Source organism: Nesoenas mayeri (assembly GCF_963082525.1).
Source record: "Nesoenas mayeri genome assembly, chromosome: 15".
NCBI classification, from domain to species: Eukaryota; Metazoa; Chordata; class Aves; order Columbiformes; family Columbidae; genus Nesoenas; species Nesoenas mayeri.
Window position 1 is genome coordinate 3663218 of NC_137559.1, and position 14171 is coordinate 3677388.

General features: G+C 56.0%; 1 protein-coding gene across 1 annotated transcript in view; it reads right to left on the minus strand.

Moving 5' to 3' along the window:
* TNRC18 (trinucleotide repeat containing 18) overlaps positions 1 to 9330 on the minus strand; it is a gene marked incomplete at both ends in the record, with an annotated part of 53175 nt that extends 43845 nt beyond the window's left edge. Inside the window, one exon of the mRNA XM_080353844.1 lies at positions 9129 to 9330. Coding sequence (XP_080209970.1) covers positions 9129 to 9330 — 202 coding nt within the window. The remainder of the gene's footprint in view (positions 1 to 9128) is intronic.
* Between the last annotated feature and the right edge of the window lie 4841 nt (positions 9331 to 14171).

The following is a 14171-nucleotide window of genomic DNA, read 5'->3' on the forward strand; positions in this document are numbered from 1 at the left end:
AGCAATTAAATCAGCCTTCAAAGAGAGAGCCCAGCTTTCCCAGCGCCATCAGCCGTGCCCTGGAGGGAACACGCTCTATTTTCAGCCACAATGACTTAAGACCAGGTCACCAGCAGGTTAAATGGGACTGTGCAGCATTATCTCCCTGCCGGCCCATTGAGAAATTAAACACCGCTGTGTGATGGGCAGCAGCCAGCCCCGCGGACACAGCTGGGGCACCCACCGAAAGGTAAATGTCACCATGTCACCTGCATCGCCTCAGCTTCCCATGGCCGGCCGTGGCTGCATGGGCCACCATGGCATCAATCCTGGGTTTGTCCCATCCTGTCCCCCTCTGTCCAGTGCAGTGAGGAGTCACAGCCAGGATGGTCCCCACCATGTCACCTCTGCAGTGGGGACCGTGCCACGGCTCAGCAGCCACAGGGATGCTCTGCAGAGCACTGGGATGGAACCTGCTGCCATGGGACACCGAAGGGCACCCAAAGGGACCAAGCCCAGTGGTGCTGGAAGGAGCCTCAACACCCCACATTCTGCCAGACTGCGGCTGCTCATCTTGCCCCTTCCTCTAGAAGTCAGGTGGCCCAACTGCCAAGACCCCAAGCTGGGGACTGCCCCAAGCCACAGGTTTCATCAGGGCCACCGGAGAGGTGGCATCACCCCACAGCAGCTCAAGCCGCTTTGCTGGGAGGGCCACCACCAAAATCCATCCCACCACCCCACCACTAACATCTGGTGGGCAGGCAGCAGCTGGACGTGGGTTTGTTTTGCTTCCCAGGCCCCTGCCAGGCGCAGTTGGCACAAGCCAGGATGACTCAAAGCCCTGGGACGCGCAGGCTCCGTCGCTGCTTATTTTAAACCTCCTGGTTTGCAAAGCAGCTGTTGTCGTTCAGCGCCTCTTGGGACACCTTGCAGAGGTGGCACTGCAAGGGGAAACTGAGACACAAAGAGGTACAGCACCCTGACCAGAGCTGAACGCCACAATGCCAACACGGGGATGCTCAGCAAGCAGCAACCAACACACAACATGGGGATCTGGGCAGCACGAGGGCTCCAAGAAATACAGAGGGCTGGAGCGAGAGCATCACTGATGACCCAGCTGAGTCCCATCGGCTCCAGCTTCACATCCCGTGCTCGGCCAGGACAGGACGAGCATGCGGTGACACCAGAGGTGCCCGCCTGACCTGCTCGGTGTGCCAACACATCCCCCTCCCGATCTCCAGCACCGACCTCAACAGCATCTGCAGGGACCAAAACCACCGCGGGAAACACTCAGCAACGGGCTGCAGACATCTGGGGGTGGAAGAACGAGATGCACAGACAGACCACAATCCTATAAGCCTCTTTTGCTTAGGAAACCAGGCTCAAAAGCTCAGCTTCTCTCCCTTGACCCCACATTCAGCCCTTTTTCCTCCCTCCTGAACATCAGCCCACGCCACCTTTTCTGCACCGAAAAAGCACCAAACCGTGAAGCGAAGGGGTGTCTGTGGCTGGCGAACACCCACCACCACACACATCCCCGCCACCGATAACAGAGATAAACACAGAGGCAAACATTACGGCAGTGTGGTTTAATTCCCGACGAATTATGCAAATCCGTATTCAAATTGAAGCACAGCCCTTGAGCTCCTGACAAATTGCCAACCTCGCCCCGATGTCACAAGGCAGGGACAGCCAGTGCTCCACGGGGTGAAGCGTTAGATGGATGCCCTCTATATGTATGTGTACACGCACAGATGAATCTGTACATCTCAGCTGGGGAGACCAAGAAGCACCTGTAAGAATGATCTGAGAGTGACTTTTGCATTTCTCCTTCCTCCCACTGCGCCTGACCTGGCCAGGGATGGCCATCGAGCTCTCGGGTCCTCCACAAGATGGAAGCAGTTTGGGCTGACGGTGAGATTTGAAGCAGGAACGAAAACAGAATTCACCACAGCTGGGGCCGGGAAGGAGGCAAGGCAGCGGTGGGCAGGGGGGAAAAAGCTTAAAATGCTTGTGCCAATACGAATAGCCAGCCCTGAAGCTGAGGAAAAGAAAACGTGTCCACAAAATAGTCACAGAGAGGGCTCATCTGATGAAAGTAGGAATTTCCGATCCCACACAAACCCCCAACATCCATTAAAAGCAGCAGAAGAATCGCTGCTTTGTGTCGCTAATCTCATTAGGGAGAAAGTCCCGCTGCAGCACAAGGAATGCACAGGGAAACCCCGGCACGCTGCACACGCCAGGGGGGAACATGTCCCAGGATTGCGCTGGCACCCCAGGAACCTGCCTGCACCCCCTTTCCTCGCCTGCCCAGATCTTTATTATCCGCCGGGCTTGCGTGTGACACGGTTTAGTGTTAGATTTAGGTTATGGTTGGACTCGATGATCTTAAGGCTCTCATCCAACCAAAATGACTCTATGATTCTATGACATGGCATACGGGGTGCCCCCCACCCAGCAGACCGGGACACAAGCCACCAGAATCACGCACCCCGCACGGCGGTGTCGCGGGGGCTATTTCACTCGCACACCGCAACACGCTGCCCGCGAGCAGCCCAGAGCCGAATCCCTTCAAACCCCTTCCTCCCCAGCACGCTGGCCACTTCCATTATTATTTGTATCTTTTTTAAATTAAAAGCAATTAAACCAAATGTATTAAAAGCGTATTCAAGCCACAGGGAATTCTGCTGAGAAGGGATCGGGGGCAGAAAGGGAAGCACGGGCGATATATCTAACCACCAAGCATAAAAAGGGATCATTGCTCGCGGTAACGCCGCACGGTAAGATGGATGGCGGCAGAAACAAGAGCAACCTTTGCAGAAGTTGCCGGGGATACAGACGCACAGAGACTGTGCCGAGTGCCTTAAAATCTCCATTATTCCCCTAAAAAAGCATGTTTTCTCCCAAATATACCACGTTGCTCCTTCCCTTGCTCTGAACCCACCAAGTTCAGCTTGCTTGCCTGCATCCAGCTCCCTCAAAATGGCTCTTTGGCCACTGCTACACTGGCGATAAAATTTATACCCAAGGTCACTTTCAATCCTTGTGCCACGACTTTGAGTCTTGCTGGATTTAAACAAAAAACGGCCTCGGATATACCGAGCCCTCCCTTTCCCCCTCCTTTCTGCCCCTTGCCTTTCTGATTTAGAGACACTCAAACTCTCAACTCCCTTTCGCTTCCCATAACCATCAGCGGCAACAGCTGGAGAGGAAAACCAGAGCATATTGTGCGCCAGCAGTTGATCCTGGTGGCGTAGGGACAGAGCCCAACCGACACCGCCGCGGTGCCGCCCAACGGTCCCGGCCGCCTCGTCCTCTCCAGAGCCAACTGGGATGGGTATAAAGGGTTTGTTAAAGAGCTGCAGAAAAGCGACCGATAAGCAAAGCAAATAAATAGCAGGGAGAGGCGGTGTTTTTCCCCGGGCGCTGGGTGCGTCACACAGCCCACGGACATCCATCCAGCTGTGCCATCCCGAAGCGCAGCCAGATAGAAATGTGGGCCTGGGAGGAAACATGGGGAGGAGGAAACCCCCAAATCCTCATGGCCAGGGAGAGGCAGCACCCCCCGGGGGCACTCCCCTCCCAGATTTTGCTTTTTAAAGAGCATCCCCAGCTGGAAAAGCCAGCGAGGGGCTTCAGGAGCTGGATGCAGCGATGCTCCCTCTCCAGCCCCGCGAGCAGGGAGCTCGGGGCTGCCCTCTGCTCCCCTTTTTCCCCAACCCCGCCTGCATTTTCGGGTCAGTTCAGTGCCCACCGTGCTCCCCGTTCTGGCAGCGAGGCAGAACAAAGCACGTCCTTGTCCTCGGCACCTCGAGCAGGCGACGCCGGATCGCGTTACCTAACCCAGACCAACATCTCCGGGTCCCGGCGCGGCAGCTTTCGTGTCAGCACATGCCAGGCTGGCCCCGATTCCCCGCACCACCTCCCGCCCCAAGCTTTAACTGAACCAGTTCAGTACACGCTGAAAACACACGGAGCCTTGTTTCGACTCGTCGGGCGCTCTCCCCAGCCAAAGGAGATGATCCGACACCCTCCCGCCGGTCGCAGCCTCGGCCGAGCCGCAAGGCGCTCACCTGGAAGGCTGCTGGACGACGTTAATTCCCCTTAACAATGTTCATTTCCATATTCACCACAAGATGGTGAAATGACAAGACTGGGGCGGGGGGGGGAGGGAAGGGGTATTTACTATATAATTATAAACTAATTTCAGCTTTACCCTGGGTTATCCTAGGAAGGAGATCTAAAATTTCCCTTACGAAAGCCGTGCTCTACCAACCACGTCGGCAGCGGGATTAATTCCCAGCGATTTCCATTTCTCCAACAGCTGCTGTGCTGGGAAAGAGCAGGAGCCTGTCCCCAACACCGGGGACCTGCCCGGTGTCCCATGCCACCCCCGGCTAGGATTTCTAGCACCAGCACATCCTCCAGATCAAATTTTCACTGGCACACCACCAGTTGGGGTTGGGACAGCTTGTTGTGCAACCCCACCGAGGTGGCTCGGTGCTGGGTGGGGGGCACGGTTTGCATGGGGTGGGAGAAAGGTTGCTAAAAACAGGCTAAAAAAGCACGTTTTTACCAGCACTGTGTATCAGAGGCAGAGCCAGGCTCGTGCCTGTTCAGCTGGGGAAGGTATTTGAAACCCTAACACCTCCTCCGAGCAAGTCTGTATCACCCCATTGGCCCCTGGGCTCTCACCCATGATCCAAGCCCAGTGTCCCAACCACCAGCCACTTCGCATGGGAACTTCAACAGGGGCAAAGGACAGGCTGGACAGTCCTTCCCACCTCTCCTGAAGGATGGCGATGCCCCCCACACCCCATTCAACCACCAAGTTCTCGGGGGAAGCACTGCGACACCAGGGAAACGCATCCCCAGCACCTCAGGAGCGCACGGTGGGAGACTCCCAGAAACACAGAAGCCCCTTTTTTTGCCTCATTTCATCCCCAGTGCAGAAGAGAAGAGACCGTTCCTGCCTTGCTCGCAGCCTACGATTTGGCTACAGGCCCGAGGGAGCTGCAGGGGCAACACTTAATGGCCGAACGCTTCCTCCACCCCCCAGGATGCCGGGTATAAACGGGAGAGCGCAACGGGTTGGAGCACAACATCCCTGCGAGCATCACCTCCCCAGCCCTGCCGGGGCGAGCACACTCACTGCTTTGCCTCAAAACACGTATTTAAAAGCATCTAATTTCACCAGGGCCCCAAAGGGAGGAGAAACATCTCCCCAGGCGGGTCTCCGGCCGGTCCACATTCCTCCCGGTGTTCCCCGCCAAGCCCCTGCCCCACGCAGCCCCCCGCGCTCAGCCCCTCGCACCACCCCCTGGGCGGGCAGGCAGGGGGAAACCGCGATTTCAAGGCCCATTAAACACCGATGGTATTTTCCTTGCAGCATCAAAACGTGACCAAAAAGAGCCACATCGAACCGCAGCCAAAACCCCATTGCTGGTCCGGGAACCCGCCTCCCTCTCCTTCCCAGCTATGGGGAAGAGATGGGCACAGCTTAGCCCCACATCACATCGGTGCTGTCTCGGCCCTATCCGCAATCTCAGCGTGGATGCAGTTTAGATGAGCAAATTGCGCTTCTGCTGGCACGGCGGACGGCAAGGCCTCCTCCGCAAAATCTGCCCGCTCAGCAGAAGCACAATTTTGCCATTATAAGGATGGCTGCAGTGGGATTTTGCTGGCACAGCAAAGCTATCCTGGAGGGAAGGATTTTTTTCTCCTTTTTGTTTTTTTTCCTACGCTCCTACCTGGCCCAGCTGCCTGGAAAAACTTCTCCCTGGGCACAGCAGGGCTGGAAGCAGAGATGGTTTCCAATCCACCTTAAATCCCTGTATTTGAATGCACATGCTAATGTGGAAGTATGAAAGCAAGCGAACCAAAATCTCTCCCCTCCGCCCCTGACTGCTTTCCTTTCAGTCACCGCTCTTGAGCTGGGTTTAAGACAAAGTCAGCTCTGCTCACGCAGATATGCCCCTTTTCCCACACACTGGAAAGTGTTTCTGAAGCGTATTTTAATGGAAGAGAACGAGCAACCTTTTGTACAAACACAGATCTGTTTCCAGTAGCTCCCCCATACACGTCCCACCCAATAAATGATATCTCAGTACACGGCAAAAAGCAGATTTTATTATTATTAAACTTATTTTTTGCTCCCAGACAGCCCCGCTGCCTGCCAGGGACACGGTCCCCCAGCAGCCCTCAGCAACTGAATCCGACGGAGCCTTTTCCACCTCCCTCAAAACACAGAAGCTGCCAAGAACAACGCGCCCGCCGCAGAACGGAGCCGAGACCAGGACGCTCGCTTGGACCCGAAAACGGTGGGGTAGGAAAGGAGCAAAAGTAATAAACTCCCCATGTTTTGAGGCGCGGGCTGCTACCGCTTCAACGGGCTCGGCCTCCCGACTCCATCGACTGAGCCTCATTTTATGCAAGATCTTCCCGGCAAGCTCAGCCGCAGCCAGGGATGAAATTCCATTGCGAACAGTCACCGTCCTCCCCCGGCGGGACCCATGGGGAGCACCCCCTGCTTCCCCTGGCCTCCTGGGGGACGGGGACATGGAGATGCCCAAGGCGGGGACAGGGGACAGCAGCTTCAGCTCACTCCTCCCTCCCTGCGCTTCCAACAAAGGGGCTTCTGTCCCCGTCCCCCTCCCTGCACGGCAGCGGCCGAAACGCCACCACGGAACAGAAACCCCCCAGGGAAGAGCCGAGGGTCCGGGGGTCACTGGACGCAGCCCAAGCGCCCATATTTTGGCGCCGGGGCAGAGCCCAGACGGCCGTAACGAGCAGAGGGTACGGGGAAAAATAAGAAGTCGGTGCCGGAGATAACTGGATTCTCAAATATGGCCAACCGCGTTATTTTTACAGGGGCGTATTTATTTTAGGAAGACGCTGGGACAGATTCAACAGTCTCTTTCTTCAGCTTGGCGGTATTTAAAGATCGGTTTGAACTGGCTCTATTTAAAGGCTTCGCCTCCTGCCCACTTTTCTTAACCCCTTGCACAAGCCTTTGCTTCCCACCCCTCCTAAAAACAAAACAAGCTAAAAACCAAAACACAACAACAAAAATCCACCCCACACACCTACATCAACACTGCAAACGCAAAGCTACAAAGGGCTCCCCCGTAGCAGGAAGCAATCATCATTTCAAACGATATTGTTAAAGCCATAAAAAGAAAAATATCCCTGCCTATCCCACCGCTGTGGTGTAATGGAAGTTTCGATTGTTAATTGTATGTATCTTTTTAATGTAGTTCAGCCTGGTCGTGAATTGCCACGCCAACGGCAATCTCACCGAGCGAGCTTTGCGAGAGATCATCGCGCCGAGGGCGCCGGGAGGCGCGGGCTTCACAAAAAAGAGAATAAAAATTAAACATGCATTAAAAAGATATTAAAAAAATACTGGAAAAATCGCAAAACACATTCCCTCTGCGAGGGGCCCCAAACCCAACCCTCGGTCCCAGCCCCAAAGGTCGCGGCGCAGTGGGACGGAGCGAAGCTTTGTCCGTTTGTCCGGAGCTCGGCGCCTCCCTCCAGGGCCGCCTGGATTTCAGAAGCACCAGAAAAGGAAACTTTGGGAGGGGAAAATCGCACACACACACACACACACCAAAAAAAAAAATCACCCAATTAAAAAAATATAACAACGAAAAAGAAACAACAACCCACACTCGGTTCGGCTTGAGACTGTCCAGGCAAATTTTTGCAGAGATTCTATTCTGCTTCAGCAGGATGGAGAAAAAATACCCAGGACAAAAAAGGAAGACAAAAGGGAAGGAAAAAAGGTGTTTGCCCATGTGCTTTGGCTTCACAGCCGTTCGGTTTACACCTCTGCTCTTAGCACCTGGGAAATTGGCACTGCCACCTAGTCTAAAACTAATAAATCTTGCTTTTTTTCCCAACTCGATTCGGGCTGCTTCCTTCTCTGCAGATGTTGGCAATCAGGTTTGCAAATTTCAAAGCCATTCATCCAGGGCGGCTGGGAGAAAAGCAGGTTTATTATTGCAAAACCTGTCACCCTCCCAACGCCTAAAGTAAACTCCGAGTCACCTCTCCACGCCCAGGGGAAAGAAAGGGGAAAAAAAGAAGGAAAAATAATAATAATAGTGCCAGAGAGAGGGAAATCAAACGGTCAGAAATCCTTCGTGTCCTCGCAGGGCAAGATCCACAGAACAGCGGGCAGGAGGGTCTGGACCCCGCGTTATCCCACCCTGCCGGGCGCCGAGAAAAGGAGCTCGGAAAGGGGTGGAAAATACAAATCTCTGCCCCCAAAATGAAGTAATTTAAGCAAGTAAATAAAAAACCGAGCGTGGGAAAAAAATAAATAAGCCACATATGTTTCTACGTCTGCCTTTTTTGTTTTTAAATGGAGAAGCAGCCGTAGCGTTGCCCGGGAATGGAGCACGATGAGAAGGGGGAAAAAATACAAGGAGGGAGCAGCGTGGAAGTTTTGTTTGCAGGTTTAAAAAATAATAATAACCAAGAAAAACAACAAAACCACCCAGACCCGCTGTGTTGCCCGGGACTGGGCTGGGGCTGCACCGCCCGCTGCCGAGGGAAATACCCAAAATTAGCCCATTTTGCCCCTTTTCCCAGCCCGAGGATGGTTTTTTTGCCGGGCTCAAAGCGGGGCAGCCCCTTCCCCTCCGCACCCCGACCCGCCTCGCCCGCAGCTCCCCGAAAACCGCATCGCTTCCCCGGATTCATTCCACAAACACCCGCAGCCGCCTCGGCGGGGATTTTCCTCGGTGCCAACAAAACCACGCACTGGGGAGAATTTTTATCACCTAGAACCGATTTTTCCCCCAATTCCCCCATTTGTTTTTTCCACCTTTTTTTTTTTTTAAAATCTCTCCATTCCTCTTTTTTTTTTTTTCCTCCATTCGTCTATTTTCTTCTTTCCAATCCCCTATTTTTTTCCACATTCCCCTATTTTTTCGCTACTTATCCCCCCCCACACCCGAATCAAAGCCACGATAGGCAGAAAACCCTTGGGGAAAACACGCGAAAAAGCTCCAAGCGTACATATATATATACATATTTTTGCACATAAAGCCCCGCTGGCTGCCGGCCCCGCGGTCCGCGGAAGGGAAGGAAGGGAGGGTCGCCGTTTTGGGGTGGCGGGGAGGTTCGCGGAGCCTTACCCGGGTGGGAGTGGAGGCTGATGCCCGATGCGAGGAACTTGCCGGGCTGGAGGGCGGCGGGAAGCCCGGCGGCCATGGGCCCGGCGGCGGGGGCCAGGCGGCCGGTGGCTCCCAAGCGGTGACTCTCCATGGCCAGCCCGGAGAGCAGCGGAGGGGGCCCGTGTACCGAGCGGGGGGGCCCAAAATCTCGGCCATCCATCATCCACTCGCCGGCTTCAAGGAATCTCCCCGGATCGCTGTCGGTGCCCGCCACCGCCTTCCCCCCCCCCACCCGCCCACCCCCCACCCCCCCTTCCTCCTCCTCCTCCCCCAAAAAAATCAGATGGTTTTCAAAAATAAGGCGTCCAAGCGTCCCATGGCGCGGTGCAGGGAACCAGCCCCGGCGCGGCGGGCTCGGCGCTGCCTGTAAGAAAGAAAAAGGGAGGAGGGGTACGGTGAGACAATCTGCGCCGACCCCCCCAATAATAAATACATAAATACCCCCCCCAAAAACCCACCCGGATCGGGGCGGGGGAGAGAAGGAGAGGGGTGGGAAAAGAAAAAAAAATAATCCAAGGAAAATCTGTCGCAAAGGGCGGGAAAAAAAAAATGAAGTATTTTAAAATATATATATTTTTTTAAATAGTGTTAAATTTGTCACCCCCAAAGCCAAAGCGGGGCCGCCGCAGTAGCCGCAAGCTCGGCTCCGGTGGGACTGACGCGGCGGGGAAGCGGCACCGCAGTTCTCCCCGGAACGCAGGAAAACATACATGAAAAAAAAATTAAATTATATTAAAAAAATAAAGGAAAAACGGGTTTTATTTTCCTTTTTTTTCCTTGTTTTTTAATTTTTTTCTTTCTTTCTCTATGGAGCTGCTTCTCCCCGCCGAAAGCCGCCCCGGAGCGGGCGGCAGCGCCCGCCGGGACCGGGGCTCCGGCGGCGGCATCGCTCCCCCAGCCCCGTTTCTCGCCTTTTTTCCCCCCATTCCTAGGGCTCCAAACCACCGCCTGGCTTTGGTAGGGTTTTTTTCCTCCCGTTTTTCCCAGCGCCGCTCCCGCTCGGGAAAACAAAACGCGTCTTATTATTTCCCGACAGAGTTAAAAAATAATACATATATATATATTCGTACTTGCAGGCTGATGAAACGATCGCCCCCGCCCGCCGGGGTTTGTACCGGGATAGCGAGAAATAATAAACACTGCGGGGAATAAGGGGGGGTTTTTTCTCTCCCTCCACCGATCCCCCCCCCCCGCTTCCAGCGCTCCCGGAGCCCCGGGAGCCGCCGCTCCGCTCCGCCCCGGCCCCGCCGCCCTTCCCGGCTCCGCGGCGGCCGCTGCCAGCGCGGGGGAGGGGGGTGCTGCCGGGCCAAGAGATCATTAACAAGAAACAAAAAGGAGGGGGGAAAAGCGTAAAATAATAGGAAAAAAAAAAATAAAAAAGCAAAGGCGGTGGGATTTTTGTTTTAATTTATTTAGGTGAAGTTTAAGATTTAAATTAAACGCCTGCGTGGCTGAGCGGGGAGAATCTCACCCCGCGGCTGCGGGAGCGCCAGGATCGCGGCTCGTAACTAGTAAAATAAAGGGGGGGAAAATAGCTAAAAAGGGCAAAAAGCACCCCGGGATGGGGGGGGTGAGGTGGGGGGGGATACACGGAGCGGGACGAGTTGGGGACGCGACGCCCCCGGCGCTCCGGGGGAAGGGCCCGGGTCCTACCTCGGCGCGGTCAGGCCGCCGGGTCGCGGGGCATGGCGGTGCGGGGCTGGGGCGGGGGGTGCCGGCTCGCCGCCCTGCCCGCCGCCCGGCTCCGCGGTTCCGCTCCGCTCCTCACGGGTAAGGCGGGAGAGACGAGGCGGCCGCGCCATGGAGCGGCGGGGCCCCGCCGAGCTGCAGCATCGCCGCCTCCACCCCCCTGGCCGGCCCCGCGCGCGGCTCCGCGGCGCTTAAAAAAAAAAGGGGAAAAAAAAAAAAGGAAAAAAAATAAAAAATAAAAAAAAGGGAACGAGAGCGGGAGGGAAAAAAAAAAAAAGAACTGGGGGAGGGGAAAAAAAAACGGCGGCGCCGGGGCCATGAAACACGCATTGTTCTCGGCGCGACCGGGGCGGGCCCGCCGCCCGCCCGCGCCGCCCCATTGGTCAGCCGGCCTGCCACTCACCGGCGGGGTAAACAGGCGGCGGTTTCCAGGCTCCCCGCTCCCCTCCCTCCCTCACGGTGGGCGCTCCCGCCGCCGTTTCCAGGCCCCCCCGCCCGCTCTCCCGCTCGGAGCAGGCGGCGGTTGAGCGGCCGCGGCGCCGGGATGCGCTCGGGGGAAGCGGCCGCGGGTGCCCCCCGCCCGCCGCGCTCTGAGAGGGGGGAATCCGCCCCACGACCCCCTACCCTTTATTATCTGTGGGAGTGAAATCCTCCCCCCCGCCCCGGGCAGGCTGAGGGACGGGACGGGACGGCCCCCCCCGGGAAACGCTGAGGGGGAAGCGCCGCCGGGCCCTCTCCCACGGCCCCGCCGCGGACAAAGCGGCCTTTGAGGAGCGGGGGGAGGGTCCCTGTCCCTGCCCGCGAGTCCCGCCCCTCTAAAAAATTTAAAAATAGGGTGAAAAGGAAGGCCGGGGGAGGAGACACCCCCTTGTGATTTCACCAGAACTCCGGTGTTTTCTTTCTCTTTCCAGCTGGGCGCGAGAATCGGGCGGGCGCACCCGCGCTGCCCGCGGGGGGGGGGACGCGGTTCCCCTTCCAGCGCTGCCCCCCCCCCCCCCCCCGCCTTGGGTTCTTCCCCGCCGTCCGGCACAACTTTTACTTTTTTAAAATGTATTTTTCATTTTTACACTCAACCCTGCGCAGCGCCGAGTGCCCTCTTGGGAGGGGGGGGGGTGGGAAGGAGCACGGGCTGCCAGAAACCCGCCCCCCCCCACCTCCCAATTCACCGCCCCGCTTCTTTATTTAATTAAAAAAAAAAGCTTTTATAACGAAAAAAAGGGGGAGGGGAACATCTAATTTAATCCCAGTATAAATTAAAAAGTAATAATAAAGCTGTCCCCCCCCCTCACTACCCCCCCTCCCCGGGCAGGAGAGTTTCGAGGCGCCCGCGGCCGCCGGGGCAGCGGCCAGAAAATGGGGGAAACTGCCCCAAAAGGGGAGGCTGGAGCTCGGGGTGGGGAGGGAGGAAACGTCCCCAACCCCCGCTACATACACCCCCCCCCTCCCCCCCCCCTCCGACACTTTCCTGCTGATTTTTAACCATTTTGAGAAAAGCGGCGCCGCGTTCCTCGGAAAGCTCCCACGGTCCGAAAGGCGCTGTGTTCAACCCTATATATATATATATATATATTTTTATGTATTTGTATGTGTTTTTATTTATATCTAAGAGCAAAACCCGGCTGCGTCAGCGGCGAGGGCTCAAACCCCGATGCTTCCAAGGGGAGCTTTTTTTTATGTTTTTTCTGTCTCCTTTAGTAAACCAAAAAAAAAAAGGGGAGGGGCGGGGGGGGGGGAGAGAGAGATATTAATGGCTTAATCGCTTTTATGTGGCTTTAAAAGCATATTTTATAAATGTTTAATGCTTTCACGCCCGGACCTCCCCGCCGCCGTTCCCGGGCCGGGGGGTTGGCATGTCATAAATCAGGGAAATGCTAATAAAAAACCTCGGGCGTGGCGGGGGGGGGGGTTCGCTCCCCCCCCCCCCCCCCCCCTGCAGTTCCAGCCCTTCTTCCTCCTCCTTCTCCTCCTCCTCCTCCTCCTCCTCCTCCTCCTCCTCCTCCTCCCCCGACCGGGAGCCATCTTGTACAGCAGCTCCGGGCTGGGGCAGCGCTGCTGCAAAACACCGAGCCTCCCTCCTCCCCAAGAAAAAAGCCCCTCAATATATCTATATCTATCTATATATATATATACATTTTAATTATTATTATAATTTTTCCCTCCGAGGCGCGGTGCTGCGGCTGCCCTGGGGACAGGCACCATTTTCCCACCATTTTCCATATTAATACACACCCCCCCCCCTTTTCTTTTCCCCGAGCGGGGGGACCCCCCTCGCCGCACCGCAGTGTGGGGGGGTGGTGGGGACCGAGCTGGAGCCGCGAAGCTCCCGGGGAATTTAGGGGGTGGCGGCCGCTCTTATATTTTCCCCGCGAAGCTTTACCGAAAATATTAAAAATACCGATTTTTATTTGAAAAAATATTGCGGGGTGTCCCAGGAGCAGCCGCCGTGTGTGTCCCCCTCCCCTCCCGGTGCCGCTGCCCCGGGCTCCCCGCAGGTTCCCACGGTGCCGCCCGCCCCCGGGCCGCCCCCCGCCCGCCCTGCGCGCCCGCTCCGGCTGCCTCTCTCTTCCTTTCCCTTTATTTTTCTTTATTTTCTCTCTTTTTCTCCCGTTTTCCTCTTTTTTTCCACTCATTTTCCTTTTTAAAACGTTTTTAATATTTTCTTTACACCCTTTTTTTCCCCCTCCCGGTGGAGCCGTGCGGAGCTCGCAGCCCCCAGCCCCACACCGGGCATTTCCCCCCCCCGGCATACAGGTAGGAGAGAGGGGGGTACCGGGATGGGGGGGAGACCTAAGTGGAGACACAGGATGCAAAGCAAATAGATTCCCCCTCCCCAAAATTCATCTTCCCCTTTTGGGGGGCTGCCAAGCTTTTGGGGTGGGGGGGGAATGTGGGGACCCCCCCATGTCCCCCCCCCCCCCCGCAGGGATCTCCATACCCAGCAGTAGGGGGGCTGCTCATCCCTTTCTCCCGGCATTTTTAATGTGCTTACTCCACGTTTTCAGGATGTTTTTGGAGCTATATTTAAAGCGTGCAGTCAGTGGCTGGATTTAGAAAATCAGGCATAAATCACATTAAAACGCGGACGGCGACGATCCCAACGCGGCACTGAAGCTTTGCCCTGATTTCGTATCCCACCCCCCCATATCTTAAAAGCAGAACCGAGTCTGACAGCGGGGTCTCGTCCCCCCAAATAAAACCTTTTGGGGGCAGAAGTGGGATTTGAAGGCAAGGGGGGGCCCTGCTGTGATTTATTCCCATGAAACCTGGAGGATTTATTCATCGATGGGGGAGTTGGTTAATTCAAAAGCCCGGGGT